The 21,063-nt window shown below is 62.5% G+C and overlaps 2 protein-coding genes across 2 annotated transcripts; both read left to right on the plus strand.

Moving 5' to 3' along the window:
- The first annotated feature begins 328 nt into the window (after positions 1-328).
- LOC111142299 (dual specificity phosphatase 28) lies at positions 329-1,971 on the plus strand. Its single transcript, XM_022495354.1, has 2 exons — positions 329-757; positions 944-1,971. The coding sequence occupies exons 1-2, from the start codon at positions 356-358 to the stop codon at positions 1,100-1,102; spliced, it is 561 nt and encodes a 186-aa protein (XP_022351062.1). The 5' UTR covers positions 329-355; the 3' UTR covers positions 1,103-1,971.
- A 3,465-nt stretch (positions 1,972-5,436) lies between these two features.
- LOC111141797 (arginyl aminopeptidase like 1) lies at positions 5,437-14,978 on the plus strand. Its single transcript, XM_022494655.1, has 11 exons — positions 5,437-5,993; positions 9,193-9,333; positions 9,748-9,899; positions 10,404-10,520; positions 10,656-10,891; positions 11,128-11,241; positions 11,473-11,585; positions 11,832-11,940; positions 12,965-13,195; positions 13,270-13,412; positions 13,977-14,978. The coding sequence occupies exons 1-11, from the start codon at positions 5,463-5,465 to the stop codon at positions 14,262-14,264; spliced, it is 2,175 nt and encodes a 724-aa protein (XP_022350363.1). The 5' UTR covers positions 5,437-5,462; the 3' UTR covers positions 14,265-14,978.
- The last annotated feature ends 6,085 nt before the right edge of the window (positions 14,979-21,063 follow it).

Here is a 21,063-nt window from a genome sequence, read left to right on the forward strand (position 1 = left end):
CACAGGTCCGGCCCGGTCGCGGCCTGCCCAGCCCAGCAAGCGGGAGAGAACGCCGCGCGCTCGCGCGGGACTGCAGCTCCCCGGCCTCCGCGTCCCCCAGGAACCACCCATTCATCACCACGTTCCGGCCCCGCCCGCCACGCTGCAGCCAATCCCACTCGCCCACCCGCCCACGAGCTCAGCCAATGGCCACCACCCCCAACCGCAGCCAATCAGAAGACGAGCCCGCCCTGCCCGGCCAATGCGGAGGCGGCCGGGGCCCTGCGGGTGGGACCCTCAGAGGCCTTTAGGACCCCGGGGGTGCCCCACGGGCCGCCCGAACGCCTAAACTCGTGCTGAGACTCGGGCGCGGGTCATGGACCCGGGACCAGCCGACCGCCGCGAGGTCCCCGGGGTTGCCTCGCCCGCGCCGCCGCCGTTCGTGCGCGTCGCCCCCTCGCTGTTCCTCGGGACTGCACGCGCCGCGGCCGCGCCGGAGCTGCTGGCGCGCGCGGGAGTCACCCTGTGCGTCAACGTTTCGCGCCAGCAGCCCGGCCCGTGCGTGTCCGACGTGGCCGAGCTGCGCGTGCCCGTGTTCGACGACCCGGCCGAGGACCTGCTGGCTCACCTGGAGCCCACCTGCGCCGCCATGGAGGCCGCGGTGCGCGCCGGCGGCGCCTGCCTGGTCTACTGCAAGAACGGCCGCAGCCGCTCGGCCGCAGTCTGCACCGCTTACCTCATGCGGCACCGCGGCCTCAGCCTGGCGGGGGCCTTCCAGGTGGGACGGGCCATCCAGGTGGGACGGGCCTTCCAGATAGGGCGGACCTCCCAGGTGGGGCCGGCCTCTCATATCGGGCTGGCCTCCCAGGTTGGTGGGGGGGCGTCCAGGTGGGGCGGGCCTGCCGGGGGTAGGGGCGCAGAGGACCTTGTGGCGCTGCGTTCAACCTCTGCCTCTCGTACCCAGGCGGTGAAGAGCGCCCGCCCAGTAGCCGAGCCCAATCCGGGTTTCTGGACTCAGCTGCAGAAGTACGAGGAGGCTCTGCAGTCCCTGCCCCGCCTGTCCATGGAGCCCTCGGGACCGTGCTCCGGAACGGGAGGAGATGAGCTCCAGAATGAGCCCTAGCCCTTCAGTCCCTGGAGAGGAGCCAGCCCCGAGTGCGGGGCGCATGGAATTGGAGGTAGTTGAAGCGCCGACCAGAGGGGGTCTTTGTCCTCCTTCCTGTGGCACAGAATTTTCATTTTCTGCTTCTTCCTGAAATGCAGCTCGAGCCCGTTTGACAGTACTGCAGGTTTGTGTCTCCTGAAGAGGGGACTGGAAGTGCCCCTTCCTCAGTCAGCAGGTTTACCAGACAGGGCTTGGGTCAAGAAAATCAAAACCACGTGAGGAATTTTAGGCAGAAAGGTATTTAATATACAGAGCAAGGCCAAGGAGCCAAGGTCAGAAGGTAGGAAAGTACAGGAGTCAGGGAGACCCCTTCCCTCTCCCCAGTCCTGGTTGCCTGTCACTCTGATGTGGGCAACTCCTGGGAGGACATCAGCTCTGCTGGTAAAGCCTGTGCCTGCCACTTGTTGGAGCCATAGGGCTTGCCCCAAATCTCACCTGGTCCCATCAGAATCCAGCATGGGACCCAGGCCTGGAAATGCTGCAACACAGGCTGGGATGTGAGGCTGCCTGGTGACAACCCAGCACCTGTGCCCGCCTCTGGCCGTACTGACCTCACAGCTTCCACAACAGCACTGAGCCCTGGCCTCATGTCACAGTTGCATTCACCACCTGTGCATCTGAGCCTGTGGCTTCAGACACATCTCACCTGCATCCTGGGGTCTACAGGCTGTCCTAGAAAAGTAATCACCATCGACACCCTTAATTAAATAAGATGGGGGGGGAGAGAAACCATGTTACAATGTGAATTACAGATAATACAGCCCCTGGTTAATATGTGCCTCCCTATACACATCAAGGTAATTAATAAAATACCATAATTAGTGTTTATTGTTTCTCATCCCCACTACTCATGTTATCAGCCTGCACCTTGCTGGTCCTGGTCTTTCCTGGTGAGGTGACTCGAGGCTCCATTCCAAAGGGCCCTGGGTGGCCCTGCCTGGGGCTATGGCTTCCCTCATGTCGTCCTCAGCAGGGAGGACGGGAGGCATCGGGAGAACGTCCCAAGCTCAGCACACTCCTCCTGGCCCCAGCCCTCTTGCTCCTTCAAATCAGGACCAGTCACTGTGCCCAGTCCAGCAGCCTCTGATGTGCATGTTGCCTCTGTGGCCTGAAGAGCCTGGAATGGCCAGGTGGTGTCTCAGCCTGCCATCTTGGGGGACACCTGTGTCACTGGGGAGAAGCGTTGTAGCTGGGAACAAAACCTCGGACCCAGCAGAGCCCGGAGTTTTGGGGATGGGACGCTCACAGCTTGTGAGTAAGACACTGGGATGTCTGTGAAAGGGGCCCTCTCTCCCCGCCATTAGACCTGCACCTGGGTCCTGACTATGGCAGGAATGACACCCTCTGTCGGTCCCTGGCTGCAAGCATATACCACTCATTGAAGGCCAACACCTAGCCTCTCGCAGTGTCACCAGTCACCAGCTCCCGCCCCCGAATGCTGCTCCTGTCATGACCCCTTTGCAGCTCACCTCGGCCAAGCCACCTTCTACCACCTTCTACAGGACTTGCCGGCCGCCTCTCTCCAGGCCCCTCAGTGCTCACATCGCGTTGCCGCCAACCCCTTCCATAAGGAAGCTGCCATCACTGCCTCCACTCGGCAGGCAAGGCTACAGTGGCTTAGAGGTGAGCCGAGCAGTTTCCCAGGACCTGAGTCCAAGTTTTTAACCCAGCACGCTCACAGCATCTTTGCTGGGACACCCTCCCACCGCTGGCTGGCTGATGTGGCTCTGGGTAACAAAGGTGCAAGGGTGACAGTGCTGGGCCGGGTTGAAAGACATCTGTGGGCTGCATCAGTGTTTTACCCACTGGTTCTGTTTGAGACGCTCTCACCAGAGGCCCCATTCTCCTGAGGACCTCTGCCTGCCTCCACGTCCGCCTCCCAGCAGGTAAGGCCAGGGACCTGCCCCCTCCCAGGCAGAGTGCCCCTGGAGGGGGGTGCCAGTCCATGAGCATTAGGGGAAGGCTGGGCATAGGCAGTGTCTACTACTACAGCCCACCCAAGCCACCCAGGATTTGATCACCAGAAGACAGTTTCCGTGGGAGAGACCCCAGCATCTGATAGCCCTGATTCCGCCTTCATCTCCCTGGGTCAGGTCAGGGTGGAGAGAGGGGAGAAGTGCATTGCAGCCGCTCCCAACCTCCCTTCCCTAGACAGTGGCTTTCCAGAAGGCTGGAGTGCAATGCTGCCTCCTGCTGCAGGGGAACAGACTGGCCACAGGGAAGGGGCTGTGTTGAAGACACTGTCCCCTGCAGGACAGAGACAGGGTGGAGACTGAGGACAACCACACCCCTCCACCTGTGGGCCTCACAGTTCACAAGGTGCCTAAGTGGGCTGACTTTGGTCCCACAAAACAGCTTTGTTTGCTCTAAAACTGGCTTGTTTTGGTTCCTTTCATAAATGGGTAGCAGCACCCCTACCCCAGGAGAAGTGGGGCATAACAGCTGTGGACCAGCTAGGCTGCCCCACTCCACCCGTCCTGTGTGCAGAGTTGACCTTGGGGAGATACGCAGGGCCCTCCAGCAGAGACGGGATGAGAGGTAACCCCTGCTTCTCCAAGTTCAGGGAACTGGGAAGACAGGAAGCCCCTGATGGCTTCTGAGGGCACCGGTTGTTGGTCAACCTGACTGAGGGGATGAGGGCAGGCTCATCTGGGTACCTACATGTAGTCCTGATGCTCCTCCAGCCCCAGCCAACTGGCCTGGGGAAGGGGCTCAGAGAAGCTCCTAAATCTGGGAGTACAATCTAAAACCCTCTGCCCAGCGCCTCAGGACCGTGCCACGTGGGCAGGCGCTGGGCCATGTGAACTTAGGACCAATCAGACCCCAGCTCTCTCCTCTTTTGAGTCTTAGACATAGAATTGATCTCCTCTTCCAGGTGACTACGGGAGCCCTGGGGTTCCTGGGGAGTCTGGGGTTGTGTTACCCCAGCTAAGAGGATGCATGGGAAAATTAAAGCAATGCTTCAGTGCAAGTACTCCACACAGGTGGACATGGTCCTCCCTCCCACCAACCATCCCTCCCACCGCTCCCCTGCTCCCAGGGAGGAAGGCAGGCACCACCGCATGGGTTATAGGCAGAGACAGAGTCCAGAAGGATTAAATGCTACTCCGGGATGAGCAGAGGAGAGCGGTGTGTGAGACTCCTGGATGCCCTTCCAGGCCCCGGAACTCCTTTTCCCTGAAAATCGGAATTCTTCCATCATGATAACAGCACCATCTTGGTGGCCCCTCTCGTTTCATGGCTTCTAGTGGAGGCCTCCCTGGTGTGTAGCCCTCTCTTCCGGACCCTGGTCTCTGGACAGGACCCTGCAAGGTGGGGTGGGGAGCAGGGTGGATCCCTCTAAGGCCCCAGCACTCACCTGCTCCACAGGGGGGCCTCCAGGGCCCTGCAGCATTTTCTGTGAAGATGGACTATCCACTCGGACCAACACAGTTGCCACTGGCCAGTACCCTACACACACGTAGAGACCTTGAAACACGGCTATGCCAGGGAGGAACTAAAATTATAATTGTATTTCATTTCAATCTAAACAGCCACACGTGGCTAGAACCGCCTTATCAGACAGCACAGCCCTAAGGCCCCCAAGCTCCAGCATGGGCCACAACACAGACCACTGGTCTCATGGTGGGGGGAGGGGGCGCGCGTGTATGCACCTCCTGGCTTTGAAGAAGCAGAGACTGCACTAGGCAGCCGTTGCCCCCAGGAACCGGCCCACAGCAACCCTGAGGAGTCCGGGCAGAAGGGCACAGGGCTTGGGAAGCCGCTTGGGCAGCCGGTGCCCCCAGGCCCCCGTGCGCCCTGGTCCTCCAGAACACAACACACCGGCACCCGCGCCCAGGACCCCCGGTCTGCTGGCCCACCGCGCGCACGTTGCCCCCGGTGCCCCGCACCCAGCTCCCCCGGCTCCCAGCCCGGCGAACCCCCCACATGGCCCGCGCACCGGCACATGCCGTCCCCCGCTCCCAGGTTTCCCACGCATGGCGCCTCCCGCTCCCTACTCCCCGGCCTGTCCCCAAGCAGAGCGCCCCTGACCTCGGGTCCCCCGAGCACGACTCCCCCGCCCGCCCCCGCCCCGGTCCCGTGCGCTCGGCGTCCCCGGCTCCCCCGGCCCGGCCCGGGCGCACAGCGCCCCCGGCGGCTGCCGAGCGGAGCCCGAGCGGGGCGGCGCACGGCACGGGGCCGGGCCGGGCGGCTCCCGGCGCGACTTCCTGTTGTGCCCGCGCCCCGCCGCCGCCACCGCCGCCGCCCGGCGCCCCTTGCCCGCTGTCCGCGGCCCGGCGCGGCCGCCGCCCATGGATTTCACCTAGCGCGGCCGGCTATGGCGGCGCAGTGCTGCTGCTGCAAGGCGCCCGGCGCCGAGGCCGCGCCCGCCCGCCCGCCGCCGGAGCCGCCGCCCGCCCTGGACGTGGCCTCGGCCTCCAGCGCGCAGCTCTTCCGCCTCCGCCACCTGCAGCTGGGCCTGGAGCTGCGGCCCGAGGCGCGCGAGCTGGCCGGCTGCCTGGTGCTCGAGCTGTGCGCGCTGCAGCCCGCGCCCCGCGCGCTCGTGCTCGACGCGCACCCGGCCTTGCGCCTGCACTCGGCCGCCTTCCGCCGCGCCCCCGCCGCCGCCGCCGCCGAGCCCCCCTGCGCCTTCGCGTTCGCGGCCGCCGGACCCGGGCCCGCGCCGCCGCCGCCGCTGCCCGCCTTCCCCGAGGCGCCCGGCGCTGAGCCCGCCTGCTGTCCGCTGGCCTTCAGGGTGGACCCGTTCACCGACTATGGCTCCTCGCTCACTGTCACGTTGCCGCCCGAGCTGCAGGCGCACCAGCCCTTCCAGGTCATCCTGCGCTACACCTCGACGGACGCCCCGGCCGTGAGTCCGCGGGGCCGGGGCTCAGGGTGGTCTCCAGGCGGCCTCTCCCCGCGCTGCCTGCCCAGGGGGCTCTAACCGGCGGTCTGCCCCTGGGGCACCTGCAGAGAGGGCGGAGCCAGCCCAGCCCCAGGGAGCCTGCGGCCTCCGGCCTGGCACCCTCCACCTGGCCCCGGAGTCCTGTTCAGGTGACCACAGTGATTTCCAGCGGATGCCTGGGGAGTTTTTAGGAGCCTTAGAAATAGTGAGAGTCCTGGTGCTGGCCCAGTGGAGGGGGAGCAAGGGACAGCATGCCACCCAGGGAGACCTCTCCTTTCAGTAGTGCTCGGGTTGTCCCTGCCCTGGGACGAGGACAGCTTCCAGTGGCTACGAGCCAGTCCAGACCTCTGCTGGAGCCTGGAACCAGGGGCGGGCTGGTGGGTGATGTCAGAGGTACAAGGGCCTCCGTGTGACCTAGGTCTTCAGAGCACCCAGGGGCAGCTGATCTGCTCTCTGGAGGTGGCGTGAGAGACTGAGCTGCCAGAGCCACACAGGGTCCGGCTTGCCTCTGTGCCTTGGGCCTTGTGGGTGAGGACTGGCAGGGGCTGCAGCCGGATGTCCCCGCAGATAGGCACGTGGACTCTGCAGGGCTTTGGGCGCCCAGCACCCACCGCCCCAGAGGCTCTGCCAGAAAGCCCGGGTGGCTCAGGTCTGCTGCAATGAGGCCCTTAAGACGGAGCAGGCCCTTTCAATCCTGCAGCATGGAGCCTGCCTGGGTTCCCATGTGGACAGCACACATGCAACACCGCTCTCCCCTCACGGATACAGCATGCACGCAGCTCTGGGAGGCCCTGCGGGTTCCATCTGTCACTGTCTGTAGCATGCAAAGGGACAGGTGGGGTGGTGGCATCTGGCCAGGAGCCACCAAGGTGACATCCGGATGGGAAGAGCTTGGACCAGATGCACACCTGTGGGCTTCCTGTGTGATTCCGTGGAACCCTCAACAGGCCCCACCACCCACAGTGCCTGCCCTGAGCTCCCCCGAGTGTGCCAGCTTGCTGGCCTGCTTGGTTGGCCCCTGCCGCCTGCGCAGGTTATCTGGGGCTCTGACGGGTGGCAGATGTGTCTCCTGCACGGCAGTGAGAACACAGAGACGTGCTTCTCCCTGACCTCAATCTGGGAGCTTGCAGCCTTTGCGTCTGGTCCATTCAAGACCATGACCAGCAGAACGGTGGGGCCGGGACCCACGCCAGGCCGCTGGAGATCGGGGCAGGCCAGTGAGAGCAGCCGTCATCCCTGGGTGACTGGAGCGGAGGGGGGCATCATGGTCCCCACAGATGGTGCAGCTGTGGGCATGGGGACTAGGGGCGTGGCCCGCCAGCTGGGTCACTTGCAGAGGATGGAGGCTCTGGCCTCTGACCCCAGGCCCCCACCATCCTGCAGGAACACCTCAGGGCTCAGGCTCTTCCTCTCCCTAGCTTGTTCTAGGACTCAGGCCTAGATCCCTAAACCTGTCCCAGTGCCAGGTGAGGCTGCAGCTTCCTGGGAGTGGGGACCCACCCCTCCAGAGGCAGTTTGTCTCTTGCATCCCATTCCTGAACACCATACCCTGCCCCCACCCCAGCAAGAACAGCTTTCTTCCTGCCCTGTGGCGTCCAGAGTCAGCAGCCTCCCCCTTCACCAGCCCCTTGGACCCTGCACCCTGAAAGAATTTGGCGGCTCACCTCCGGGGCCGGGCCTTGCCTGCCTGGGGGTCTGCGCCAGCCCCCCACTCCCAGGGAGGACTGTGGCCCCCGTTGGTCTCAGCTAGGCTAAGGAGAGAGCAGTGCTAGCTGGGCCCTCTGGCTGGGCTGAGAAGTGGATGCTGGTGGTGGGAACAGAGAGCCTGAGCCGGGCACAGCCTGCGGATAGCCCCAAGGAAGGGAGGGGTCAGTGGGAGGGGAGGCTGTGGTGGGAGAGGGTCTGGGGGACTGTGGGCGCCTATCCCCAGCATGGGCCAAGGACCACCTGAAGCAGGATCTGCTGCAGTCTCCTTAACGCAGATTCCTGGGTGCTAGCCCCTGGCAGTTCTGGGGCGGGGCCCAGGACTCTGCAGTTTCAAACAGGCGCAAATGGGGCTGCCTGGGGTGGGGGTTGGGGGGTCATCAGAAAAGAACATACAACTGCCGGCTTCCCAAAGTGAGGGGACAGAGACGTAGCAGCCAAAAGGAAGTTTCCAAAAGAAACTGGTGAACACTGGCCAGGAGTCTGGCCGGAACCAGATAGGCAGCCCTGCACGGTCTGGAAATCCACCTGGGTCCGTGGTCTGTGGTGGTGGTGCGGGGGTGGGGGGGTGGTGGCCCCTCCTGGGTCTGGTGGTCCACCACTCCTGCGATCTCAGCATGAACCACTGCAGGGGGGCCCACAGCCATGGATTCCACGGGCTCATCACTTGCAGAGGCTGGGTGGGGGGTGCTTCCTGGGTGGAGGCTTGTGTGCTTGGTCACTGGAGCAGACAAGGAACAATCTAGTTTGCTCCAGTGATCACATGCCAGCAGAGGGGAATGTGGGGAGAACAGAGTCAAGGGGCCACACATAGGCCCCAGCAGCCCTCCCGTGGCCACTCCTGGCCCGCCCAGCCCATCCTTTCCAAGTGCCTGGTCCCATGCTCGGGGGTGGCCCTGGGCTCAGGAGCTCCCTTCCGGTATGTGGGGTCATCAGGAAACACCGGTTTCTCCCATGTTCACGTTCTCGGCTCCCTTTCCTTGCTGCCGGCCTGTAAGAACTTGGACTTGAGTCTTTGACACTGCTTCAGTTTCCCTTCAGAAGCTTGGACGAGGGGCTGGGGCCAGGAGACCCCTTGGGCTGGCTCCTGGGTGCCCAGCCTCCTGCTGGCTGCGTTCTGGGTCCACTAAGGGCTGGGTAGGTGATGGTGACCAGGAGCGGCTGTTGGCCCTGGAGGAGCCCAAGCAGGCCATCTCTTCCCGGGCCCTCGCTGTCTTCCTCTCCATCTGCTGCCCCCAGAGGCTCTGGGCCAAGAAGCCTGAGCAGGACCACAGGTTTGGGGCCGCTCATAAGGCCCTGCTCTTTCCTGCAAACTTGCCCAGCTTCCTGGAGTGAGGCATGGTTGGCAGGGGGGGTCCTGGCATCCCCATGTGACCCTTTCCGGGGACAGGGGCCCTGGTGCCTCGCTGTGGTGGGGAGGGTGGCCCCGGCTGATGGCCTGCCCACCGCCTGCCTGCAGATCTGGTGGCTGGACCCTGAGCTGACCTATGGCAACGCCAAGCCCTTCGTCTTCACCCAGGGCCACTCGGTGTGCAACCGCTCCTTCTTCCCCTGCTTCGACACGCCCGCGGTCAAGTGCACCTACTCGGCTGTTGTCAAGGTCAGCATCCCGCAGCCCGGCCTGCCTACTCACCACCCTCCAGGAAGGAGCCCAGTGTGGGAGGGGGCAGTCAGAGAGGGGTTGCCAGCAGAGCGTGGGGGCTCTTTGTGATGAGAGGTGCCCTGACGGGGATGTGGCTGTCCAGCCCAGGTCGCGGGGCTCCCCGTCGGGGATGTGGGGCTCCCTGCAATGGATATGGGGTTTCCTGACCTGGGGTGTGGAGTTGCCATAGGTCACCCTGACAGGGGGCATGGGACTGTCCGTCCTGGATAGGGCGTGCCCTGTTGGAGGATGTGGGGTTCCTAGTCGTGATCTGGGGTTCCCTGGCCTGGGTTGTAGGGTTTTCCACCAGAGCGTGGGGTTCCCCATCCAGGATGCAGGGTGCCCTGATGGGTGGGGGCTCCTCGCACGCAGGCCCCGTCGGGGGTGCAGGTGCTGATGAGCGCCACGCAGAGCACCTACGTGGAGGAGGAGGGCGTCTACCGCTTCCACATGGAGCACCCCGTGCCCGCCTACCTCGTGGCCCTTGTGGCCGGGGACCTCCAGCCGGCAGACATCGGGCCCAGGTAGGGCCACTGCTGCTTGCTTCCTGCGGTGGCTGCCGCGGGGGGAGCCCAGGCTCTGGGGAAGTCCTACCACGGGTGGGGCACAGGGCCTGCATCTGTGGCTGCCCCGGGGGGACCCCGCAGCATGGGGCCTTGTCTTGCCTCAGCCAGAGCCCATCCCTGCCAGGGCCCTCGCACCTGCCCATCCCCAACCCAGAAGCTGGGGGCTCTTGGCCTCCTCAGGGCCCCCCTCAAGCCTGTCCCCCTGCCAGAGCCGCACCACAGCCCCACGCACCCTCCAACCTGGGCGGGTTTTTTCAAGTCAGTTATGGAAGAATCCCAGCCCCCAAGTCAGCATGTGTCTTGGCCGTTGCCATGGGAAGGGCCTGCGGGGGCGGGGGGGGGGGGGACGGGTAGCCCTCAAGTGAGGCGGGGCATTTGGGCCCATAGGAGAGGGGAGACCTGGTCGGGGAGTTGGTTTAGGTGGCCGGTCAGCCTCTGCCCGCCCTCTCCGCCCTGTGATAGGAGCCGGGTGTGGGCCGAGCCGTGCCTCCTGCCTACGGCCACCAGCAAGCTGTCGGGTGCCGTGGAGCAGTGGCTGAGCGCAGCCGAGCGGCTGTACGGGCCGTACCTGTGGGGCAGGTATGTCTCGGGAAGGCAGAGGGCAAGTCCCGCCCTCCCAAGGGGTGAACGGGGGCCTACTGGGGAGGAAGAGCCACATACCACCCAGGCCCACAGCGGTCTCGGGTTATCTGCCCACCCTCCCACCCCGAGCAGGTACGACATTGTCTTCCTGCCCCCCTCCTTCCCCATCGTGGCTATGGAGAACCCCTGCCTCACCTTCATCATCTCCTCCATCCTGGAGAGTGACGAGTTCCTGGTCATCGATGTCATCCACGAGGTGGCCCACAGCTGGTTCGGCAACGCGGTCACCAATGCCACGTGGGAGGAGATGTGGTTGAGCGAGGGCCTGGCCACCTACGCCCAGCGCCGTATCACCACCGAGACCTACGGTACTGCCTGTGACCAGCCCTGGGCGGTGGGGTGGGGTGGGGGTAGGGAGGGCCCGTAGCAGGAAGCTGGTGCCACCGAGGGGCTGAGAGCCCAGCCTGTCCCCCAGCATGCGTGTGTCCAGCAGGGTGGCCTTGGGTCTGCCCCATGAGGCTCAGGGTGGGGAGCCGCTGGGGCAAGTAGGCTCAAACTTGCCCAGGTGCTCAGGCTGCCTGCACTGTCCCCCTGTCCCGTCCAGGGGCTGCCTTCACCTGTCTGGAGACAGCCTTCCGCCTGGATGCCCTGCACAGACAGATGAAACTCCTTGGGGAGGACAGTCCAGTGAGCAAGCTGCAGGTCAAGCTGGAGCCAGGTACCCACTCCCACCAGGCCTCGCCCCAGGCCCTGCAGACATCACCCTGCAGAGCTTTATCCTGCCACCCCTTGCTTTCTCTGGCCAGAGTGTCTCTGGCTGAATCCCTGCCAAGGCCAGGCCAGGCTGCTCCACAGCACGTGACACCCACCCACCAGGTCCCCCTCCCCATCCCGGGAGACCTGTTTGGGGTAGGGACACTGCCCAGACCCATGGGTGTTCCCCTTGCAGGGGTGAACCCCAGCCACCTGATGAACCTGTTTACTTATGAGAAGGGCTACTGCTTCGTGTACTACTTGTCCCAGCTCTGCGGAGACCCCCAGCGCTTCGACGACTTTCTCCGGGTAAGCAGTGCTCTCCCTGGGACAGGCCCTGCCCTCTGCCCACCTCGAGCTCCTCCCCACCTCCCAGGGCTGCCTCCTGTCCTGGGTGCAGCAGGGCAGGACACCACCTCCTCCCTCTAGCTCCCTCTCCGTTTCAGCCACTTGGCCAGGCCCATACGGCCACACAGTGCCTCTGTGCCCACACGGCTCTGGTGGGGATGGTGTGCCCAGCCCCCAGGCCTGCTGAGCCCTGCTCTACCTGTGTAGGCCTATGTGGAGAAGTACAAGTTCACCAGCGTGGTAGCTCAGGATCTGCTGGACTCCTTCCTGAGCTTCTTTCCAGAGCTGAAGGAGCAAAGCGTGGACTGCCGGGCAGGTGAGGCCCACCGCCTTCCCTATGTCTGTGGCCAGCTGGCCCTCAGCCAACTGGGGGAGCAGAGGGGATGTGAGGATGGCAGAGAGATTTACTGCACAGGCTGCCGCTTCTGCCTAGGGAAAGGCCCCCTGGGTTCAGCTGTCCCTCCTTCAGCTGGATGGTGTGAGCCTCACGCTGGGACACCATGGGTACGGAGAGGAGCCTGTGCTTCCTTTCCTGGTGGGGCCCAGGAGGCTTCTCTGAGGAGGCACCATTTAGGTCAAGCAGACTGAGTTAGGCAGTATGTGCAAAGGGCTTGGGGTATGGTTGCTTGGGTAGAGGGAGGTTTGTGTTGGAGCTGTCTGAGGCCTGGCCCACCTGTGTGATGCCCATAAAGATGTCTCTGGGGCTCCGAGGGCTGGGGTCCAAATCAGAGACTGGGGTCTGACATCTAGGGAGAGGCCAAGATTAGCTGGAGAGCAACGAGGTATGGCTGGTGGTCTGGACAAGGTGGCTCTGCTCTGGAAGGCTAATAAGTACACCAAGAGTTTTTGGGGTGGGAGGGGTGGACAACACCTGCCCCCAGAGTGGCCCAGGGCTTTAGAGCAGACTGTCGGTTTATCAGCTGGCTGCTGGCCAGCCCCCTTATGGTGCAGACCACCCCCCATACACACTGACTCCTGCCATCACCGCCCTCCACCACACCCCCGGTGCCAAGGTTGGGTTTAAAGTGCCTCACTGTTTGGTATCCATGAGAGGCATGGAGGGACAGGGGTACCTTATTCACCAACCTGATTCTTCTGCACCACCCCTTCATGCTCCTTCACAGAGGGCACACCTGTGGTTCAACGTGGCAGGTGCCAGAGCTGACCCCAGCCTGCCCTAGCTGCCTCTCCCTGGGGCTCCCAGGCCCTGGGACAGCCACACCCAGGGACACCCTCGGCGTCTGGGGTCTCCTGGCTTGGGTGGGGACCCCAGGATGTTATCTCCCAGGCCTTGGGACAGTCACACCCAGGGGGACCCCAGGACGCTCTCTCCCCTATAGGGCTGGAGTTTGAGCGCTGGCTCAATGCCACGGGCCCCCCACTGGCCGAGCCAGACCTGTCTCAGGGATCCAGCCTGACCCGGCCCGTGGAGGCCCTCTTCCAGCTGTGGACCGCGGAGCCTCTGGACCAGGCAGCCGCCTCAGCTAGTGCCATCGACATCTCCAAGTGGAGGACCTTCCAGACAGCGCTGTTCCTGGACCGGCTCCTGGATGGGTCCCCGCTGCCCCAGGGTGGGTCCTACAGCTGCCAGGGTGGCTGGGGTGGGGTGTGCCTTCCCAGCCCTGACCTGCCTGTGGCCCCACAGAGGTGGTGATGAGCCTGTCCAAGTGCTACTCGTCCCTGCTGGACTCGATGAACGCTGAGATCCGCATCCGCTGGCTGCAGATCGTGGTCCGCAACGACTACTACCCCGACCTGCACCGGGTCCGGCGGTTCCTGGAGAGCCAGGTGCGGGCCCCCTGCACAAGCACCCCCCCACACATTGCCACCATAGCCTGGGCATCCAGAACAACCGGGTGGGGGACATGCAGGGTCTGGGCTGCCATGGGGGGTGGCACACCAGGTGGGATGAGCCTGGACCCCATCAGTCCTCCAGAGGGAGAGCTGGGAGCATAGTCTGGAGGTCTAGGCCTCCGTGGCCCTAGGCCTGTAGGCAGTCCCATGTTTGACCTGGTCCCAGGGCTGTCTGAGGATCCCAGGCCTCCAGGGGCTCTAGACACCCCCCAACCCCCGTTCCACATGGGTTGTCCCCCCTCAGTGCCCCTGAGTCCAAGCTCCCTGGGAATGAGGCCTCTGCAGAAGGCCCATAGTGGTGTATGAGGTGAGAGGCCTTGGCGGCATGAGTGAGGGCAGTGCAGGTCTGGGCAGGCGGTGGGGGCCGGGCTGTGGGGGGGACGGGAACCTGGCTGGTATTGGGGGTGGGGCTGGGGCTGGGAGCTGGCTGGCAGGCTGGCTGTGGGGGTCGGGGCGGGCTGGGGCGGGGCCAGGGCGACAGTGTGCCCACCTCCCCAGATGTCCCGCATGTATACCATCCCGCTGTATGAGGACCTCTGCACCGGCGCACTCAAGTCCTTTGCCCTGGAGGTGTTCTACCAGACACAGGGCCGGCTGCACCCCAACCTGCGCAGGACCATCCAGCAGATCCTATCCCAGGGCCTGGGCCCCAGCGCCGAGCCTAGCGTGGAGCAGGCCAGTGCCGGAGCGGACTCGGAGGTGGACGCAGACACGCCGGCCCTGCTGCTTGGCGACGAGGCCCCCAGCAGCGCCATTTCTCTCAGGGACGTCAACGTGTCTGCCTAGCCCTGACCTCCCAGACACCACGATTGTGCCTTCCGCGGCCTGGGCATGCCTTGACTGTGCCTCGGCTCTGGCCGGGAGCTCCCTGGGGCCCATGCCCCCTCCTGCAGACTCTCCCAGGAACCTCCTTATGGCTGGCGCTGCCCGTGGACCTGGTCCCCCCAGCTCTCTTGCACTGCAGGCCCGTAGCAGCCAGCACACGCCATGCCTCCCTGTCTCGACACTGACCGCCGGGCACTGCCCTTGGGGTGATAGCCCCACAGTCCCCACGGCTACTGCCACACTGTGCCTTACATCTGCCGCGACGTCCAGGCTGCCCTGTCCCCATAGCGCGCCTCCACACCACGGAGCCCTGCACCCCACCCCGGGGGTCGGCAGTCTCAGTTGGCCCCTGGCAGAGGACAAGGACACAGACGTGCCCTTAGCATAGGGTCAGGGGACACTGAGGAGAGGGTGGACCTCCCTGGGGAGGGGTCCCCAGAAAGCCTTAGCCCCTCAGGGAACATGGGGTCCTGGGCCCCAGGGGAAGTGGGACAGGACAGTCTGTCTTGTGGCTGTAACACCCCACAGGGAAGAGGGCAGGTGGGGCTGGTGCTCTCTTTAGGCCCACCGTGCTGGGAGAGGCCTAGGGGCCCAGGCAGTCCAAGCTGGGCTACTGGGGGACCTCTGCAACAGGGTCACCATGACTGTCCCATTAAACCTCCACTCTGCAAACAACCTCCCAGCCTGTTCACCCGACTCATTTTCCGAGGGCACTGGGTTCCCCTGGGGTGGGGGCTAGGGGCTGTGCATGGCCTGTCCTCTGACAGGGGAAGACTGAGGGGGCCAAAGGGTCCTCCTTGTGCTCCACCGCTCCTCAGTCTGCCTTCAGAGGCCCCAGATCCTGCCCTGCAGCCTGGGGTTTCAACCTGGAGTGAAAGCAGGGGTGTGTGGTGGGGGTGAGTTTGGTCTTGGATGGCCAGGCGTGAGGGGCCGCAGACATCCCGCACAGGTGCAGCAGAAGCTACCGCTACAAATGCAGCCCAGGAGGGGGAACAAGGCGGGGACTCCACTCAGGCGTCTGCCACTACAGGTGACTGACTAAGCAGTGGGCTGTGGGAGCAAGGCAGCCACTGAGACCACAGGCTGAGCCCAGGCTCTGCTTACGATAGCACATGGGCTCAGCCTGATAGGGCAGCGCCACCTGGCCAGTCCCAGGCCCAGAGCCCTGCTTTGGGACATGGGAAGACTGGAAATGGTGGGCCAGGAACCCCAGCACCACCACACCCGGCCACCGGGTCACCAATATCCCATCGATTGTTCTGCACTCTACACCCTCCTCCCCCCTCTCCCCAAGGAGACGGCCCCGTCCCCCTGCTGTCATGGTGCAGCCCACAGCTGGCACCTCGGTGGTCTCCGTGAATGTAGGGCTGTGCACCAGGGCTAAGTGGGGCCCACTCAACCCAGAAACTTGTGAACTGGGCCAGTCACCCGTCCTGCAGGGAACAGGGACAGGGCCATTGTAGCAATATACCTGCAGAAGGAAGAACATGGGAGGCACCCAGCAGCCCCCCCACATAGCAATCCCAGCACCCTGCAAGGGACCCAGTCCTGCCAGTAGGGGCCGGGTCCCAGGCTCTCTTTGGCCCTGGCTCCGCCCTTGGGAGGGTCCATTCTCTTCCTGAACCAGGTATCAAGCAAAAAGCCCTGAGGGTACTGAGCTGCCTTTTCAGCTTTTTCCCTGCAAAAGGGAAGGTGGCTTTCAAGACTCTTGTTCCACACTTTTTAGTCCTGGGCTCTTGGTCTCTTTCGCAGTTTGACTCTCAAAAACGCAGATCTGCTCGCAGCTCCACGGCCAAGGCCATGGTACCTTGCTAGGCCCCAGCTTCGGCTTCCCTCCCACCCAGCTGCGCCTGCCTGCTCTCTCCCAACTCTGCAGAAGCGACTCCCAGCTGTCATAACGGGGAAGCGATGCCCATATCCTTGACATTGTCCTTGTCACGGTCTGTCCTGGCCCCGAGCTGCCCTTTGGGGCGAGCACAGTGCTCCCAGCCCTGTGAGGCCCTGCATTCCCAGCCTCTTGCCACTCCTCTTCCCTGCTGCTTGAAACCCCGGAATACAATCATGGCCCAGCTCCTCCCTGTACTGTCTTGCTCGATGCCACCCGTGCCCAACATGCTGCTGCTCCCGCCAGACCCACTACCGTCTCCCACACCATCTGCCCGTGAGTCACCAGGGCTGGCCTTGACCATGTCGCGCCACCGCCTCACAACGCTTGGCTCAGTCACGGCCCCACCCACCCCACATCATGGCACACGTGTCCCCTGTTCTGATTGAGGGGCACCCTCCTCAGGACCGGCTTCTCGGCCACAGGTGGAGTCACTCTCCAGCAACGAACCCTCTGAAATACCAACGTTTTCAACAAGGGGGATTTCTCCTTCCTGCTATAGGCGGGCAGTGGGGTGGGCTTCCCATTGCTGTGGTTCCTCGGGGCCACCCGTGCTGACAAAGGAGATGACATCTGGAACATTCCAGACATCTTGCCAGAGATGAGTGAGAGCTGAGGAGGGGCTCACACTGGCCATGGCAAGGGCACGCACTAGGGGGCCCGCATAGCCACTCCCACCACGTGCTCTAAAGGGGGTGGCAAGTGGCAGTAGTGACCTCTGTAGGGCTGAGGACAGAACTCTGGGGAACAGCTGCATTTGGGTGATGGAGAAGGGAGCAGCCAGCCAGGTGGGAGAGCGGTGTCCAGGGAGACGGGCATGATGTCCAGAAAGAGGATGGCAATGGCCTCCAGCAGTGGCTCTCGTGGGCCTGTGAGGAGAGCAGACACTCAAGGAAGGTAGGAGGGAGGCTGCAGGTTTGCACATGGTGCCCCACGCTGCTGGGAGCCTCTCTGGTCCTAGGGTCCCTCAGGCAGTGTCTTGTGTGGTCCGGCCTGCCTCCGGAGTGCCCCCAACTCTCTCAGGGACTCACTGGGGGTAGGCCCCTCCCCTAAGGCCAGGTGCCTGAGGCACAACTTCAGGTCTAAAGTTGTGACTTTACTCAGCCCGGCACCCCCAGGAGCGGGTCAGCACCAGCCAGACCAAATTCACACCCAAGGGAACAGCAAGCAGAGTGGTCAGAGGACGACATCACAACACGTGGAAGGAAAATTTCAGCCACAATGGCGGGGGTGGGGGGCTTGAAATATGCCATAAAGTAGGGATGGGCACTTGCAGGACACTGGGACACATGGAAAAGAACCAGGCAGAGGCTTGGAAACTGTTTTAAAGAGCCATCACTACAATAAAAAAATGACCCCTCTCTCCCCCAAAAAGATCACAATGCAGAGAGGATTCATGGGCTGGAATACGGGACAAAGAATGTTCTAGAGTTAGCAAAGGAGCCTGAAGGGTAAGTACAGAGGAAATGTGAAGTGGGATTCCTCAAGACCAGGTGGTCACAGTGAGACAAAGCCACACAATGTTCACATGAATTGAGGCGCCCTCCCTCTGCCTGTAGCTTGCTTTTCCGTCCACAGCAGGCCCCCCGGACCCCAGCCTCATTTCCTTAGCATTGCCTCCCCTCTGCTCCCCCCTGCCACTCTTCCCATCAGCTCTCCTGGCCCTGCTCCTGCTTACCCTGCACACCCAGCACAGATTGTCTTTCTGCCAACAGAACCCTAATGTTAGCTGCCCCTGTCCCCCGCCCATTTCCTTGGTAAACCGCCCCCAGCCCAGACACCCTGGGAGAGCAAAAGCCCCAGAGCAGGGAAATGACCACGAAACACAGGCTGGGCAGGGCGGTCGGGCGCTGGCCAGCCCCCAGCACAGCCCATGGGAGGGCTTCTGACAGGCCCGGGGCAGGCTGCTCAGGAGCTCACCGCCCACCCGCCTACCCAGGCCAGGGGAGACCTCTCCTTGGTGGAAGGTGAGCAAGCCAAGGAGAAGACGGCACACACCCAGACGCAGAGAACAGCTTGCAGCCCAGATGGCTCGCCAGCCGCAGGGCACCTGTACCCTTCCCTCATTTGGAGATTCCCAGAGAGAAGGCCTTGCCCGGAGTGTACCCTGTTGCCCGCAGGACCAGGACACTGTGTTCATGGCAACACTGAATGCATGACCCCTAGGACCCTCTAGAGCAAGAGTTGGGGGGAAAATTCCTATTAGGTGCTTGGAAAAAATATTAACCTATAACACCAACCGAAAAGAAGCCATTCCTCTGTTGCAGTGAGCAAAGTGAACTAGGTCTGGCTGGCTGGGGTGCGGTCTTTGTGCTCCCCACGGCAGAGCACGCCTGGCCCACCACCTCCTCCCTTTGAAGCTCAGGCTCCTTGTCCTAATATGGGGCAGTGATACCTGCTTTTGGGATGGGCAAGGACCACACAAACTCAACACTCATCGTGTTTCAAATGAGTTCGACCCTTCGAGCCCTTAGCGGTGGGACCCTCTTTCTTATGGTGCAAGCATGGCAGAAAGGGCCCTGTTCCAGCCCTGCCTCAGAATTCCTTCAGCTCGAACCTTCCATCTGGGGAACAGAGACCCAAGGTTCTAGGACCCAACTCCTACTCCACCTCAAATGATCCCACAGAGAAGCAGTCCATGTTCTCACGGACCACCCTCCACGACCCAGGACTATCGTCCTCAATGACCATCCCCCCACCTGCCAAGGGCAGCCAATGTACCTTGCATTCTTTCTCACTTAATTGTCACGACCACCCTGGGTACTCTGTACCACAGGGCTTGTGGTTGACACAGAGGCCAAGAGCAGTCAGGAGAATCCTTGCTCATGTGACTTTAAAGCGGTCCAGGCTCTGGGCCTCTGAGCTGCTGGTCCAGACAGCTTCTGGACCTGCTGGGGTGGCTGACTGGGTTCCCGTCATCCCTGTGGTCTGACGGCAGAGTTGGCTGTCGGACAGGCATGTTAGGGGGCTGCTCCTGTAGGCTGTGGGCCTGGCTAGGCCGGGGAGCCTCGCACCTGTACCCTTCCCTCATTTGGAGATTCCCAGAGAGAAGGCCTTGCCCGGAGTGTACCCTGTTGCCCGCAGGACCAGGACACTGGGCCCCTCTCTGGCTGCTGGGGGTGGGACCCAGGGCCTGCATGGTTTTGTGGGCCAGAAACTGCCCTGTGATTCAGACCTGGCCTGGCCATGTGACGGAGAGCATGCCTGCCCTGATCCACGTCAAGGCATGTCCCTGAACAAAGACCGTTCTTTCGAGAGGAGTCCCATGAGCTTCCTAAACTGATGGGGCACAAAGCCAGTCTTTCTTACAAGTCCACAGGGCCCCCAGGGCTGCTCACTTGGCACCACCATCCTGCAGCACCCGCCCTCTCTCTGACTCACGTGACTAGTCACCAAGCACCTTCAAAGAAACTAAATCTCTTTCTCCTTCGCTGGTTCAAAACCTGGGACCCTGGGCTCACTCTTCCATCCTAGCCTCAAAGACCTCCTTCCAAGCCCACCTCACAACGCGTGATCCCTCGAAGTAAAAGCCCTGGGCAGCCACCCCCACCCTCCCCAGGCTCCCACATGGCTCATCTGGTCCCTGCACAAACCACACTCCCAGCCCACCCCTTAGGGCCTACAGGGGCCTTAACGCATGTGCACAGCTTCTCATGCTCCCTCTCTTGAGTGTGGACTGCACTGAAGAGAACGTGGTGGAAACAATGGAGGACGTCCGAGATGGGTCATAAAACGCCCTGGAGGGACGCCTGGGTGGCTCAGTCAGTTAAGTGTCTGCCTTCCACTCCCAGTCATGATCCCAGGGTCCTGGGATTGAGTCCTACATCAGGCTCCCTGCTTACTGGGGAGTCTGCTTCTCCCTCTCCCTCTGCAGCTCCCCCTGCCTGTGCGCTCTCGCTTGTGCACTGTCTCTCACATAAATACACAAAACCTTTAAAAAATAAAAACCACCCCGCAGCGTCCGCTTTCCATTCCCCTGGGATCGCTTGCTCCAGGAGAAACCCCGAGTGGTGAGAACACTCAAGCAGCTTCACAAAGGCCCACATGACAAGGAGTGGAGGTCTCCGGCCCCAGCCAGTCTCCAGCTGGCTCAGTTCTGGCCGACACTGTGACTGCCATCCCCAGAGACCCTCAGCCAGAACCAGCCACCTGCCGCCAGGTTTCCTAACCCATAGAAACTGTGACCTAATAAACGTTTAAGTTTCTAAGTTTTGGGGCAACTTGACTCACAGCAGTAGTCAATGCATACAGGCCTCTGGACAAGGTGTACAGGGCTGAAACAAAAGACTCAACTCAAAATTTACTCAAACTGTAAAACTGTATTTATCATCTATGAAATCATAATCCCAAGGTGGACGATCCTAGGACCAACAAGATCAGGGGCTCGGGGACATCACCGGGCTCTTTCTGCTCTGGAGTCTCCGTGTGCAGGCCTTTGTCCTCTGGGTTGTCCCCCTGTGGTCACGAGCTGACTGCAGCAGTCTCTGTCACCAGCCCTCCACACGCCAGCAGCTAAAGCTGGCTACAAAAGAAGGCGCCATTGAGTGCCCTGGGCAGATTGTGGGGGAACGCCCCCCCCCCCCAGAGGACTGTTCCCTGTGTCCTGTTGCTCTGAGCTGGGGCACGTGCTCCTCTCTAAAACTTCTGGCCCTGAGCTAAGGAGAGGTCTGGACTCCCCAGATGACTTCAGCTGTAGCAACTAAATCAGGTTTCTACTCTCTGTGTCCCCATGAGAATACAGGGCCTGGTTATTGCCCACTGAACAAGGAAGAGATGTGGGGGTTCAGAAGAGACAACCCCCAGCCCCAAGTGGTGAAGTCAGAGACTATCCCTTGAAAAACAACAGGGAGTCATCCGGGCATAAGTGTGAGCAAA

Source organism: Enhydra lutris, unplaced genomic scaffold (assembly GCF_002288905.1).
Source record: "Enhydra lutris kenyoni isolate GAN:26980312 unplaced genomic scaffold, ASM228890v2 scaffoldscaffold1, whole genome shotgun sequence".
Classification (NCBI taxonomy): domain Eukaryota; kingdom Metazoa; phylum Chordata; class Mammalia; order Carnivora; family Mustelidae; genus Enhydra; species Enhydra lutris.

Bases quoted from the DNA above. Each gene is read 5' to 3' on its own strand.
- LOC111141797 (XM_022494655.1), top strand. From the start codon at position 5,463: ATGGCGGCGCAGTGCTGCTGCTGCAAGGCGCCCGGCGCCGAGGCCGCG. The intron at 11,242-11,472 runs GTACCCACTCCC...TTCCCCTTGCAG, and splicing joins GCAGGTCAAGCTGGAGCCAG to GGGTGAACCCCAGCCACCTG. The intron at 13,196-13,269 runs GTGGGTCCTACA...GTGGCCCCACAG, and splicing joins TGGGTCCCCGCTGCCCCAGG to AGGTGGTGATGAGCCTGTCC.
- LOC111142299 (XM_022495354.1), top strand. From the start codon at position 356: ATGGACCCGGGACCAGCCGACCGCCGCGAGGTCCCCGGGGTTGCCTCG. The intron at 758-943 runs GTGGGACGGGCC...TCTCGTACCCAG, and splicing joins GCCTGGCGGGGGCCTTCCAG to GCGGTGAAGAGCGCCCGCCC.